The sequence below is a fragment of the Myodes glareolus genome, chromosome 17 (genome assembly GCF_982192425.1).
Source record: "Myodes glareolus chromosome 17, mMyoGla1.1, whole genome shotgun sequence".
NCBI lineage: Eukaryota > Metazoa > Chordata > Mammalia > Rodentia > Cricetidae > Myodes > Myodes glareolus.
The window spans coordinates 43,615,400-43,629,630 of NC_142042.1; the positions used below are offsets into that span (position 1 = coordinate 43,615,400).

Sequence of the window (14,231 nt, forward strand, 5' to 3'; positions counted from 1 at the left end):
GATGGCAGCCACGACAGCTATATATATATTTAAAATAATGTTTTTCGTCATAGCAGTTTCTGGTTTTCCACTTCTCAGCCTTATAAATCCTCAAGCTAATATGAGGACTGTTTATGATTGTCATTTCACGTTGGTTTTCTTTCACACTTGACTTTTTTCTTGCCTAAAATTAAACTATAGAATAGCATATCTTTCTATCTATGTACCATCTATATTTCTGTCTGTCTATCCATCTATCTATCTGTCTGTCTGTCTGTCTGTCTATCTATACATCTATACATCTATCCCTCTATCTATATATTTGTGTGTTCTGTGCAGTCTCATTATATATATTTTATCTTTCTACTTTAATTTTAATAACACACTTTTCTGCTCAGGTCCATATTTATGTGGATGCTGTCATTAATCACATGACTCAAATATGGCCTCAAGCAGGAACAAGCAGTACCTGTGGAAGTTATTTCAACCCACAAACCAGGGAATTCCCTGCGGTTCCATACGTTGGTTCGGATTTTAATGATGGCAATTGTAAAAGTGGAAGTGGAGAAATTGAAAACTACAATGATCCTGTTCAGGTGAGAAAAATGATCAGAATAAAAAAAGTCTGTTCTTAGTATGCACATAGAATTTTTGGAATACTATTTGAATCATAGTTTAGATTCCTTAAGCAATGTATTATTAGGTGTTAGAAATGCAAATAAATCTTCCAAAACATTTCTAGTTATTTGATGTCTCAAAATTTGTTTCTTGTACCTCATTAAGAGAAAGAAATAAAAAAGAATGGAGAAGTGAGGGCAAAACAAAGGTTTCCTCAGTCAACTATAATATTACCTATGACATTACCTCATAGTTCAGTCTTCATACTGAAAAATATTCTTAGGGTGTATTCACAGTAGAATGTGAATGTGAATGTTAGGAATGAAGCATCTTAATAGACCAATTGATGAATATGTGACTAGTTAAAGAGAGTCTGAGGTGACAGGTGACATTTAAATCAATCACCTTCTATTAGGCTTGTTTCTATTTGTTTCAATAGCTCAGAGACTGTCGTATGTCTTACCTCCTGGATCTTGCAACTGGGAAAGATTATGTTCGTACCAAGTTGGCTGACTATATGAACCATCTCATTGACATTGGTGTAGCAGGGTTCAGAATTGACGCTGCTAAGCACATTTGGCCTGGAGACATAAAGGCAATTTTGAACAAACTGCATAACTTGAATACAAAATGGTTCTCAGAAGGAAGCAGACCTACCATTATTCAAGAGGTAAAGTAACACACGTATGTATATATAAATGACATCAGTTTTGTTAGCCAGAAGATGGATGGAAGATTTTATTAAACGTAATTCCAATAGGTTAATGTCTGAGTACCTTAGTAAATGCACAATTTCTTTAACTCACTTTTATTTATATATACTAGACTTCATTCTTTTCCAGAATAAGGATTTAAATTAGGAGTGTAGAGAATTTGTGTAGTTTGCGATACTACTGGATCTATTAGTGTATACTCAGGGATGATTATGCCAGGCAGAAAATCTTAGTCATTGGCTCCAGGCTGCCTTTCTCAATTTGACTCTTGTCTGAGGTATTATTCATTGTGTAAAGTTTGGGTGAACTAGTTAATATTTCTGTGCACATTTGTCATGTGACGAGGTTCGTAATGTTTTTTATTGGATTTCTTTGGAAAACTAAATGAATTGTAGTTGCTGAACTTATCTGTCAGTAAGTACTTTGAAGGTAGGAATTTCTGTATTTTAAATTATTTATTAAATTTAAATAATCTTTATTAGAAAAAAAGGACATTGTCAGTAAATTTCTTCCAATAGTGATTCATATACTTTATAAAGAAATAGAAAAAACCATTTGAGCATCAGCAGCATAAATAATTTAAAAGATATTATTTTGAGATTGAACATTTTAATATTTCTTTACTCAAATGACAGTTTTCCGTATATCTCTACTAGGTTGTTGATCTGGGTGGTGATGTAGTTAGTGACAGTGAGTACTTTGAAACTGGCCTTGTGACAGAATTCAGGTATGGAATATCACTGGGCACAGTTATCCGCAAGTGGAATGGAGAGAAGATGGCCTATTTAAGGTAAACACATCATGCTTTGTTATGTGTCGGTCACATATGTGTTATTACCCCAATACATGATCATATTAGAACATTCTAATTTATTAAATATTATCATGAGGTTAACTATTAAGAAGGTTCACTGCTCTCTAAATCACAATTAATCTTCTGGAACTAATTACTTTCATTTTAAGTGTCAATAACAAAGAACCATTCTAGAAACAGAAAACATCTCCTAGAGATATTTTTCTGTCTGAGATTTAAGCCAACTTGAATTTGGTAATTATAATCTGCTAAAGCCAAGATATTACTTTGAAAACCATTGTACTCATAAACAAAGCTAAATGTGGGCATACTGTTACATTTATCTATTGCAACAGATTAGTTTGAAATGTTAAACTGTTTATAAAATACAGTATAATATTCAATCTCATTTTACTTGTTTTTCATTTTACATAATGTGATATGGATATTTACCCTTATTGAGTTTATCTATGTTACACTCTTATACATGCCATGTGAAAGAAAAACAAATAAAGTTACTATACAGAAAATCATGCAATATGTTAGGCAATTATATATGTGCATATACACATACGTGGAAGAAACTTTTTCCTGTGGAATAATCTTTTAGTTATAGAATCAATAGTTAAAAAAATAGATTACAGAAATTGGTATAGACTCAGGATAACATAAAGGTATTGTAAAGAATAATATATGCGTTGTTTCAAAAAACAGGAACTGGGGTGAAGGTTGGGCTCTCACGCGTTCTGATAGAGCCCTTGTCTTTGTTGACAACCATGATAATCAGCGAGGTCATGGAGTCGGAGGATCAACCATCCTGACCTTCTGGGATGCTAGGTAAATAAAACCATTCTTTGATGATTTGTTACTTGCCCTTTAGTGATTGCAAGCTTTATATTCTTCTATCATAATATTATATTTTAATTTTCAGACTCTATAAAATGGCAGTTGGATTTATGTTGGCTCATCCTTATGGATTCACACGAGTAATGTCAAGTTATTACTGGCCAAGATATATTGAGAATGGAAATGTAAGTTTGAATACATTTTTTTCCAAGGAAAGGAAAGAGGTCATGTTTTAATTTTACATAAAACTATTTACGTAACTGACATGCTATCAGATACTTATTTACTGTAATGCTTGCAATACAAGCATAGTACAGAGTGTGGTTTGTCACTATAACAGTCTTGGCAATTGTAGAACAAGATACACAAAGCAAAGCACAGGTATCTAATCATACTTACGCTGTCCATTTGATATGGAGATTGTGCATAGTAACATCTGTAAAGAAGCAAAATAAGTTTGCATAATGCTATACTGGAGCCCAGCTTCATCTCGGGAATTGCAGCAGCCAGAGCTGAAAGAGGATAGCTGAAGGACATCTCATTTATTAAGAGGAAGCAACAGATAGTTATAGCCCAGGAAGAATGGACGGTTGGATTCATGTGTTGGTATGTCGTTGGGGAAGGAAACTCATAAGGTCATGTAGAAAAGAAAGGATGTTTTAGTGGTCAGATAAATGGTAACCAATCCTCATGGCCTTGGAGATGCATACACTTTTCAGTTGCTATATGCACCAGGGCATGATACACCCAGGGATGTCTCTCTGCTGAGGTCTGTTGGTACCCGAGCCAGGCTGGGGATGGGTGTGGAGTCGAAGGAAGAAGTGGCCAAATATTACCTCTCAGAATGAGAATATCTAGGTTTCAGGCATGCTTTAACACCTTCTTAGCTGCAGGCCAGCCCTGTAGTTTAAAACTTGACCAAAATAAGTATTTGCTCCGTACTTTTACATTTTTATATGGAATGGAAAAAAATCTTTCAGTTTAACTGAGATTACCTAAACAATAAGCCAAAGTATGTTAAATTAAGCAAACCAATTTGAAGACACATTCAGGAATACGAAGCATTACTAGATATTATGCAGTACATTAATCTGAACAATTTCAAAAACCAGGAAGTGTCTGGGGAAAAGACTTAGAGGATAAAACTCTTGCAGGAGGGACAATTGTTCAGATCTTATACATCTTGCAATTCTGAGCCGTGTCTTCTCACCTTTAACACAATTGCCCAATAGGTGGAGATCACAGATTTCAGGACCACCAAATTGGATAGCTCTAGGTTTAGGAGAGAAACTCTTCCTCTATTGACAATGGAGAGAATATTTGTTCAGTTGTTTTAGGAAGATGTGTAAATGTGTAGACAATCATGAAGTGTATGTTAAATTTTGGAGAATATATTACACAGTATTAGAATATAATTATTAGTATTTTTATTTAAAAGATGGTATGGAACCTAATTAATATTAATTTGGAAATAAATTATACTTGCTAAAGAAGATCTGTAGATATTGATATTTTTATAGTAAACAAACAATAGTTCTCTTTGATAGGTGATGAAATTAAGGGTTAGAGGACTAATGTATCTTGAAGGAGTTTTCTAAAGCCATTGGTTCTGGATTCTGTACTTTTTTAATCTTTCTGATACAAATGCTCTTACCATCTTAGTGACTCTAAAGAAGTTAGAGAGATATTAAGAAGTTATTGCTTGAAAAGGTTATAAGTGAATAAAAGTGTGTATAAATAAAAATGTCATTTTTTCTCTGAAATATGACTCTAGAAAATTAAAGACTCAATAATGTCCTGTATAAATACCAAAGTTAGACACTTAGTAGATACCACAGAGATTCAAGTACCAGAACTATTTAGTTTAGTGCAATGAAAATGAAATATAATGTTAAAATCCTGATTTTTTTCTGTTATTAAGGATGTCAACAGTTGGGTTGGACCACCAAATGACAATGGAGCAACCAAAGAAGTGACGATTAATGCAGATACCACTTGTGGCAATGGCTGGGTCTGTGAACATCGATGGCGCGAGATAAGGTTGGAAGTGTCTCCTACAGATCTTGTCTAATAAGAATATTGTTTAATTTTTTGTTTTAAAATGTTGAATATAAAGGGAACGAGCATTTTACCTGATATTGTGCTTTTAGGAACATGGTTGCCTTCAGAAATGTAGTCAATGGTCAGCCTTTCTCAAACTGGTGGGATAATGGCAACAACCAAGTAGCTTTTGGCAGAGGAAACAAAGGATTCATTGTCTTTAACAATGATGACTGGTAAGTGGAAATCAATTAAAGTAGGATTGTATACTTTTATGTTTTTGCATCCATCTTTTTGTTTCCTGCTCATTTGTAGCTGAAAAAGTTAGTTAAAGGATTTAAGAAAGCTCAGTTACCTGAAAAGTATAAAAAAAAGACGCCTGCTCTTAATTTGTTTGTTTTTTAATAGATTTTGTTTCAAGTAGAATTTTTTTGCTGTTGTTTATGTTGCGCTCTTACACTGTTGTTTTCTTATATTTTCATTCATATACTCATGTGGTATCTGTACAAAGCATATAAACATTCAGCATTTCTTAAAATCAGTGAAAGTCTGGGCATTATTAGATTCAAAATACTTTCCCCCATGTCCTAGCTCTGTATCACAACTATTTATTTTTCCCTTCCCTTGTTATATAACCTTAAATTTTCTGCTTCTCTTTGCTGAATTTTATAATTTCTCTGGCTGATGGTTTTTCTCAGGAGGCAATTGAGTTTGGTTCTACAGTTCTAGATTATTGGCCTTCTGATTTTGATGCATGCTTATGTTTTCTTCTCCTTGAACATTTTCCTAATTGTATGCAACTATACGTAGAGAATCTTAGTGCAAGTAGTTGAAAATCTCAGTGACAAGTTTCATTTTTGCTCATTTGGATTATTGTATTAGTTTCTTTTCTGATGCTGTGATTAAACAGCAAGAGCAAATCAACTTACAGAAGAAAGATTTTATGTGGTCTTGCAATCCCAGGGTGTTAGAAAGGAAAAGCAAGGAATGAGGGCAGGAGCAGGAAGCTGATAATTCACACTTTGAACCACAGTACAATACAGAAAGCACTAACTAGAGAAGGTAGGAGTCTTTCCCTGTCAAGGCCTGCCTTCAGTGACACAATTCTTCCACATCCACATTAGCTAACCTCCCAAACTATGTCACCACATGGGAACCAAATTTTTAACTTAACAAGTGCTTTTCTTAAATAGCTATCTATATTTCATAATCTACATGTATTTCTGTATCTATCTATCCATCTATATTGATCTATCTAACTTTATGTCTAGTAAATTATAACCTTTTTTACACACCAGAAAGTTTAGGAAATTAGTCCATTTGGCGGTAGTCTGTTTTCTTGAATTTGATTTGATTTGAATCTGACTCTTCTTTCCTTTTCAGGCCATTGTCAGCAACTTTACAAACTGGTCTCCCTGCTGGCACGTACTGTGATGTCATTTCTGGAGATAAAATCAATGGCTATTGCACCGGAATTAAAGTCTATGTTGCTGGTGACGGCACTGCACAATTTTATATTAGTAACACTGCTTTCGATCCATTTATTGCAATCCATGTTGGAGCAAAAGAATAAAATTTAAAATAAATTCATACTGACAGCATCAATCATTTGTATTTCTTTTCTTTTGCATAGTTTAATTTTTATACTTCATTCACATTTATAAAATCAGTTCCTGCAATGAACTTCAATTGGTAAAAAATGTTTATTGAAATGAATACATTTTTGTGAATTTTACATAAAGGGATTTTAAGAGTTTTTAGAAGATTCTCTTTAAATTATTTGTCAATGGCAGTTCTCTGATTATATAATATGATATATATATTATATGATATAAAGACATCCTGACAATTATATCGTTTCATCTCAAGTACCATTTGTTTCATAGTTCCATAATTTCTCTTCTTTATTAAATATATTTTCTTGATTTCATATAAACATATATACTTAAATTACTTTTTATCTTATTCACTTCCTTGTCTTCCATTTTCTCTCCCATTTTTTATAACTTTTTTTTCATATCAGATTTTTTATTGAGAATCACCTTATACCATCCTGTCACATTCCACTGTTTCTACAACTATTACATTACACCAAGAGAAGGATATTTTAGTCTGCATTATTAAACCAGTATTTTCAGTGGAGAACTAGGTTCCTATTCGTGGGACATTGTCTGGAAATCTGCTACCTATATGTATTTCTCACTTTTGAAGTGCAAGAAATGACAGTTTACTTTTAATTTTACAGAGCACAAAACACCCAAAAAATAGCACAACAAAATGCTTCTCATTTAAGGTAAATTTAGAGCATTTACTTTTATGTATGACCCATTCCTCTATTCCATATGTAGGTAACTTAAAACTTACATTTATTTTATATATGCATATGAGTTAATTATTTTTTAAACTATAAGATGCATCAAGGTTATGGACATATCAAATACGTATGTGTAGCAACATATGGAAAAATGTTGATTTGTCTAATAACCATACATTAATACTGTAATTGAGTTGCTTCATTAACTCGATAAGATGAGAAATGAAAATATCAAACAGAATTAGACCAAGAGTTTTAGTGAGAAAGCAGGATTTTTTTCCTACCTCAAAATGTTACAGCTGTACAAAATCTTGGTCACATATTTTATTTTATTTTATTTTTATTATTATTATTTTTTATTTGTTTGTTTATAAAAATTTCCACTTCCTCCCCTCCTCCCCATACCCTCACATTCCCCCCACTGCCCCCCCTCCACTCCCTCTCCTCCTCCCTCTCCAGTCCAAAGAGCAGTCAGGGTATTCATGCCAGTACATGCAGACGAAACAAGACCCAGTGCCATTGTCAATGGCTTCTCAGTTAGCCCCCATTATCAGCCACATTCAGAGAATCCGGTTTGATCACATGCTCGTTCAGTCCCAGTCCAGCTGGCCTTGGTGAGCTCTCATTCGATCACTCCCCTTGTATCAGTGGGTGAACGCACCCCTCGCGGTCCTGATTTTCTTTTTCATGTTCTCCCTCCTTCTGTTCCTCATATAAACCTTGGGAGGCTCAGTCCGGTGCTCCACTGTGGGTCTCCGTCTGTATCGCCATCCATCGTCAGATGAAGGTTCCCTTTGGTCTTGCCTATCTTGTTCATGTTTTTCCTCCTTCTGCTTCTCATTTGGATCTAGGGAGTTAAGTCCAGTGTTCCAATATGTGTCTCTGTCTCTATCTCCATCCATCGCCAGATGAAGGTTCTATGGTGATATGCAAAGTATTCATCAGTATGGTTATGGGCCAAGGCCAGTTCAGGCACCCTATCCTCTGCTGCCCAGGGAACAATCTGGGGACCTCTCCTTGGGCCTGAGAACCCCTCCAAACAAGTCTCTTGCCAACCCTAAAATGGCTCCCTTAGCTGAGATATACACTTGCTTGCTCCAATATCCATCCTTCCTCCCCCCCATCTCATTCCCCCACGCCATCCCCAATCCTCCCCCTCTCCCTTCTCTCTAACCATCTCCCCTTGCTTCCACCCCTCCCATACTCCCCCACCCCCGTGCACCCAAGTTTGCCTTGCAATCTTGACTACTTCCTATATCCAGGAGGATAACTATATGATTTTCTTCACGTTCACCTTCTTATTTAGCTTCTCTTTTTTTGATCAACTGTTCTTACGTAAAGTTGCCTGCATGATCATGAGTAGAAAGTTATTACTTGAACATTATTCATTGAACAAAATTAACATGCTAGTGTATTAAACACTGAGGATTATAATCTACTTCGTGTTTAAAATAACTGTTTATTGCTTATAGCTCCCCAGGAAGGAATGGGGCCAATCCATTGTGGAATCTTTGTGTTCCAAGTATCAAGCAGAACTTGTGTAGTTAGTCAATATCCAGTGAGTTGATGAAAGCAATAGTCCTTTCATGTGCCAATGATATTCTCTCACATCACTCCCTTCAATTCTGTTCTTTTGCTTTCTTTCTAGCACCTCTTCTATGATATTCCCTAATCTTTGAATGGGTTTTTTTCGATGTCCCCTTCTAGGATGAGTACTCAGCTGTCTCTTAATGTTATCCCTTTGACCAGTATGAGTTTCTGCTTTGTCACCCACACAAAGGGAAAACTCACTGATCAAGGTTAAGAACAATACAAATCAATGATTATGAACATAACCGTGTGGAAATCTAATAGAAACCATGATGTCTGCTAAGCTAAACAGTCATAGTATTTTTCTCAAAAATTCATTGACATACTGAACTATCAGCTTTTCATTAGGTTTAGAGTATCAGGTAAAAGTTCCTTTTGTGAAGTGAGTATGCAATCCAATCATTATGGATTTGATTATCAATATATCAATTATGCTACCACTGTACTAGTGGGTACATCTTGCCTGGCATGTTGGTTTTATATCTGATAGACTTTACAGCTAGATATGTCCTTTGATAAACTTTAATCTACAAAGTCTGTATAGAAATTTCCAACACTAAGAAAACCATCAACCTAGAAGGACATATCCAGCTCAGTTATGATTTAGTTTTTTTATGTTCTGTCTCCAAACTACCCGAAGCAATAAGGGCTTAGTACTTAGTTCTAGTGGGAAACCAAAAACAACTCCAAAAACCACTATTCATCTTCGTTGGCTGTTATGTGGACCCTCTATATTACTCCATTTATTATGTGTTTTTTTCTGAATTTGTGCCATGGTAGTTTTATCATGATGGTTACACATTACAACTTCAAATCAGTTATGCGATCCTTCTAGCATTATTATTTCTTATTCCTTAGAACTCCTTCAGGTACCTGTGATCTCTTTTATTTTCATAAGAATTTTAAGATTGTGATAAAAGTGCTAAAATTTTTATAAGAATTTAATTGAATATGTAGATTGTAGGCATTCTAACTCTAAAGTACTATCCTAAGACTAGTTTATAATATTAAAATTCCTTAATTTGTATCACATTTTATTGTATGACTATATTAGAAATATATAATAATATTTCCTCCATGCAGGGGTGACTGACAACAAACCATCTATATTCCAAAGTATTACTGTATCTTTATGGAATAATCTTTCAGAAAAGTTATTCCAGATCACAAATGAAAATGTACTAAAATTCCTTTTGCTGTTGTTTTATTCTGAATATCACATACCTCAATGGTTTAGTTTCGAACTTTTTCTCACAAGAGAAAAATTTTAGCTCTTTGAAGGGCTAGCCTGTGAAGTTTGCAACTCTTCAGACTCGTTATCATGTTGACCTTGAAGAAATACCTCTTCAGAGAGTTGCTTTCTAAGTACAGGAAATTACTTCAGTGACTTTGTCTTTTAAATTGAATGTGCATTTCCATAAAATGAAGCCAATGATGTGTTGAACAATCCCTTTAGAACATCTCTTTATTTGTGCCAGTGATTAGCAATAGGTTTTTCCTCAAGTATTACAATTGTTTTCCACAAACAAGCTCTTCCTATAGTTTGTGAGCCATTCATTAGTCAAAACTGAACATTTTAACAATATATTCCTACTGTATTTATTGCTCTTTACATTATGGCTCTTGATTAGAATTGTGAGCACAATCATCCACGGTCTAATTGTTCTCTCCTTTAAAATTTCCTCTGCCAACCACATTATTCCAGCATGTAAAAATTCAGTCTCAGTCTGGTTGTCAGAAAAATACAGCAGATCTTTGTCAGGCTATCATGTGAAGAACTTCAAGGCCAGCAGCTTCCAGAATCCATGTTGTTCTGTGAACCCTCCTGAACCTGACCTCCACTTTTAGTAATTCTCTTTGTTTTCTTGTCTTCCCTATCAAGTAAAACAAAAACAAAAACAAAAAACACAAAAAACAATAAAAATAACCCAAAAAACAAAAACAAAACCAAAAAAACCTCTCAATACCCAGTACTATATACTTTCAGCCTTTAATTACTTTCTATTCCCCAATTTCAAACTCCTCCTCATTTGTCCATCAAAGTTGTTCCAAAGTCTACAGATTGTGTTGATTTTAAGAGTTACTTTTTGGTATTAATTGCTAATAAGTCTAATCATCAGAAAAGACATGGAAAGAAACAGCTTAATGTTGGAAGGAATGCAAACCTAAGGGAAGAGAAAGCAGACTCCAGGTGCTTCTCATACTGCCCTGCAGATACAAGCAAAGTGGAAAAAGGAAATGGGGCAATGTTAAAAAACTTTGAATCTCCCTCCAATGAAAAACCTCTCCTAGCAGGACTCCATCTCCTAGAGGTTCATTAGCTTCTCTAAACTTACCACAATTGCAGTACAAAGATGCAAAGTTCATGAGCCCATGAGGGACATGTTATATTTACATTCAAATTATAGAAATGTCCCTCCAATCCTAACCTCTACTCACCTACCTTACTCTCTTCTGTCACATTAGTTATTTATGCATAATAATCTATGTGTCATAAGAATGTAGGTAGAGTATATTGATTTCTCTGGTAAAACTTGGGATGCCATTTGACTCTGGATAATTAGTCAGTCCACAAAAATCTTGGATATGAAGAGGGACATCTAGATCTCTTTATGTAGACTTTCATCACAATTATGTACAAATTTCAAGTCTTAAAGACTCAGAGGATCATGCCTCATTTATATTCCTAAGTAATAGACTCACAGAGTAGATGCCACAGATCTGTGTGCCAACTGAGTGCTGCGTCAGTCTCTGTAAGTTCATTGGAGCTTTGCTCAATTGATTTAGAAGGCCTAGTGCTGATGTATTCCATCCTCTCTGGCACAGTAGTATTTTTGGTCTTATCCTTGGTCTCTAGACCATCTAGTCTTTGGTTCTTGATCACCCAAGCAGTGTCAGGAATGGATTCCACTTATAGAGGTGGATTTAACTCAACCCAGACATTGGTGGTTACCTCCATAAGCCTTGTGCCACCATTGCTGTAGCATATTTTGCAGAATATGCTATGACTAGATTGTAGATCACAAGGTTGTGTTTGGGTTTGTGTTTTTGATTCTTTTCTGGGAGTCTGCAGAATATTTTCCTAAACCAAAGATACAAGAATATGGAGGTGAAGGTCCTATGTAAGCACTAATTTTACATTTCAAAATGAAATGAGTTGTGTGAGAGTTTTCTTTACCAATGGGATCTTGCTGTCAGATTTTGGAGTGCAATCTCTTGTCTTGGCAATAGATGGAGTTGTTTGGGATTTCCACAGAACCCTTTTGGCCAACAAATTCATTAGATACAACCAATTCTCGGTACTGGAAGTTTTGCTTGATAACAAGAGATGGCCATTTTGGGACTGCTTTTCCTTGTTACTTGGAGACTTTATTAAGATTGCCTTTATATATTTCACTGAACTAAGTTTTTATACCACCTCTCAACTGCCCCTCAATTTCAGCTGTCTCTCACTCCATCATCACTACCTTCCCTCTCTCTTTCTACCTAATCTTCCTGTTCTAGTTCTCCCATCCTCCAGCTGCAGTCCACCTATAAAATCTGTTTTATCTCCCTCACCTAAGGAGATCTATACATTCCCCCATAGCACTTCCTCTATGTCTAATATCTGTGGGTCTACAAATTGTAACTATGCTAACACTTATTTATAACACACAATGTGTATGGACTGGAGAGATGTTTCAGCCACTAAAGGTTAACCTTACAACCAAAGTACAATATATAAATATTTCATATTTATAAATGTTATATTTATTTAAATATCAAACTAATTACAAAAAATAATAATGAACTTGTTTCAAAATAATGGTTATTTTTCCTTTTTTACATTAAATGAAAATTTAATCAACAAAAACTCATGGAAAGGAAAATTAAAATCAAAATAAATTATTACACTACATAAATGCTTACAAAGTTTTATCCTTTTTTATAATCCGTGTTTTTAATTTTTGTTTATATTTTTGTTTTATTGTTATTTACTGAATTCTAAAAATTTATCTGCTCCTTTCTTTGCTTCTCCCCTCTTCTCTTCAACCCTCCCCCAAGGTCCCCATGCTCCCAATTTACTCAGGAGATCCTGTCTTTTTCTACTTCCCACATATATTAGATCTATGTAAGTCTTTCATAGTGATTCAAAACGTCTTACATGCCATAATGTTTAGATTTCTAAAGTGTTTGAAGATGACCTGCCTATCTAAAATATTATTTGACCTTGAAAACATAGCGTATGTGACCAAGAGTTTGACTATTATATGTAATTAACTACTAACCTGCATTACCTTATTATCTTAAACATTTGATAATAATAATTTTCGAGGACTAGAAATTTACATTAATTATTAAATGAGTTGAATAGGTATAGTACATTGGGAAAGAGTAGAATGGTATGTACAGTATTTTAACAAAATTAATCTCAAAATTGTATCAATATTCAAAATTTTATACAATATACAAAAGACCAATTAGTTTTAAAACACTTAAAAATAATAGTTGTTTTTAAAAAGTTGATCCAATAATCTACCTTTTATATTGTATCTACATCTTTCTATCTTCCTTTCAAAACAAAATTCTTGAATCTAATTATCTTTGTTTAGCTTTTTTTCCTGACTTTTAACCATTACCAATAACAGGTTATAACCAACCAGCTAAACAATGACATATGTCCATAATCCATTGGCTAACCAAAAACCACCCATACGACCTCTTGTGAATGTGGTTGTCTAATTCTTATTTTTGCTTTTTGCTATCTGGGGATGACAATATCTTTAAGGGGCCATGAAAAGAAAAGGTTGGATTAATTGTGAACTCCAGGGAGAGTTAGCTGTATCATTTGTGGTGCAGTCTTGTTTCAAATCGTGTCCAGAGTAGTGTGTTAGACTGAATCATCTCAGCTAGTCACTTCAAAATAGTTCTGAGCATTTTGTAGTTCAAAGCTGATCTTTGGAAGGATTTTTAGTTTAGTGGTGTTTTTATAGTCCTGGAAGAATTGACATCGTGGGCTCCCATCCTCCTTATGGAGACTTCAATGGTCACTGTTAGGCATGCTGATGATTCACTCCCGAAAACTGGCAGAGATTCAAACCCGATATCATGTACAGGATGGTAGATAAAACCTTTCTCTAGAAATAGTTAGTGCTTTGTACAATCTTTAATATCATGAAAAATGTTAAAAAATATAATATATATTTAGAATATATAATTAATATATTATGTAATTCATATATAATAAAATAAATATATATATTTAATATATATCTTATAAATCTTATACTTTAAGAAACTCTGTTAAAGAGTAAACATAAAACCAAAGAATTACAAAATTAGTGGCAATAAAATAGTC

At 34.2% G+C, this 14,231-nt stretch overlaps 1 protein-coding gene across 1 annotated transcript; it reads left to right on the forward strand.

Annotated features, from left to right (window-relative positions):
* Positions 1–382: 382 nt before the first annotated feature.
* On the forward strand, positions 383–6,594 carry LOC146891236 (alpha-amylase 1B-like). The gene is made up of 8 exons (XM_087897425.1): positions 383–575; positions 1,037–1,267; positions 1,967–2,100; positions 2,818–2,940; positions 3,035–3,134; positions 4,871–4,989; positions 5,100–5,225; positions 6,373–6,594. Exons 1-8 carry the CDS (start codon positions 411–413, stop codon positions 6,560–6,562), a joined length of 1,188 nt encoding a protein of 395 aa, XP_087753551.1. The 5' UTR covers positions 383–410; the 3' UTR covers positions 6,563–6,594.
* The last annotated feature ends 7,637 nt before the right edge of the window (positions 6,595–14,231 follow it).

What these genes read in the sequence shown, in the direction of transcription:
- LOC146891236 (XM_087897425.1), top strand. Translation starts at nt 411, where the DNA reads ATGACTCAAATATGGCCTCAAGCAGGAACAAGCAGTACCTGTGGAAGT. An exon ending in CTGACCTTCTGGGATGCTAG is followed by an intron (nt 2,941 to 3,034) that starts GTAAATAAAACC and finishes TTTAATTTTCAG; the next exon opens with ACTCTATAAAATGGCAGTTG. An exon ending in CATCGATGGCGCGAGATAAG is followed by an intron (nt 4,990 to 5,099) that starts GTTGGAAGTGTC and finishes TTGTGCTTTTAG; the next exon opens with GAACATGGTTGCCTTCAGAA.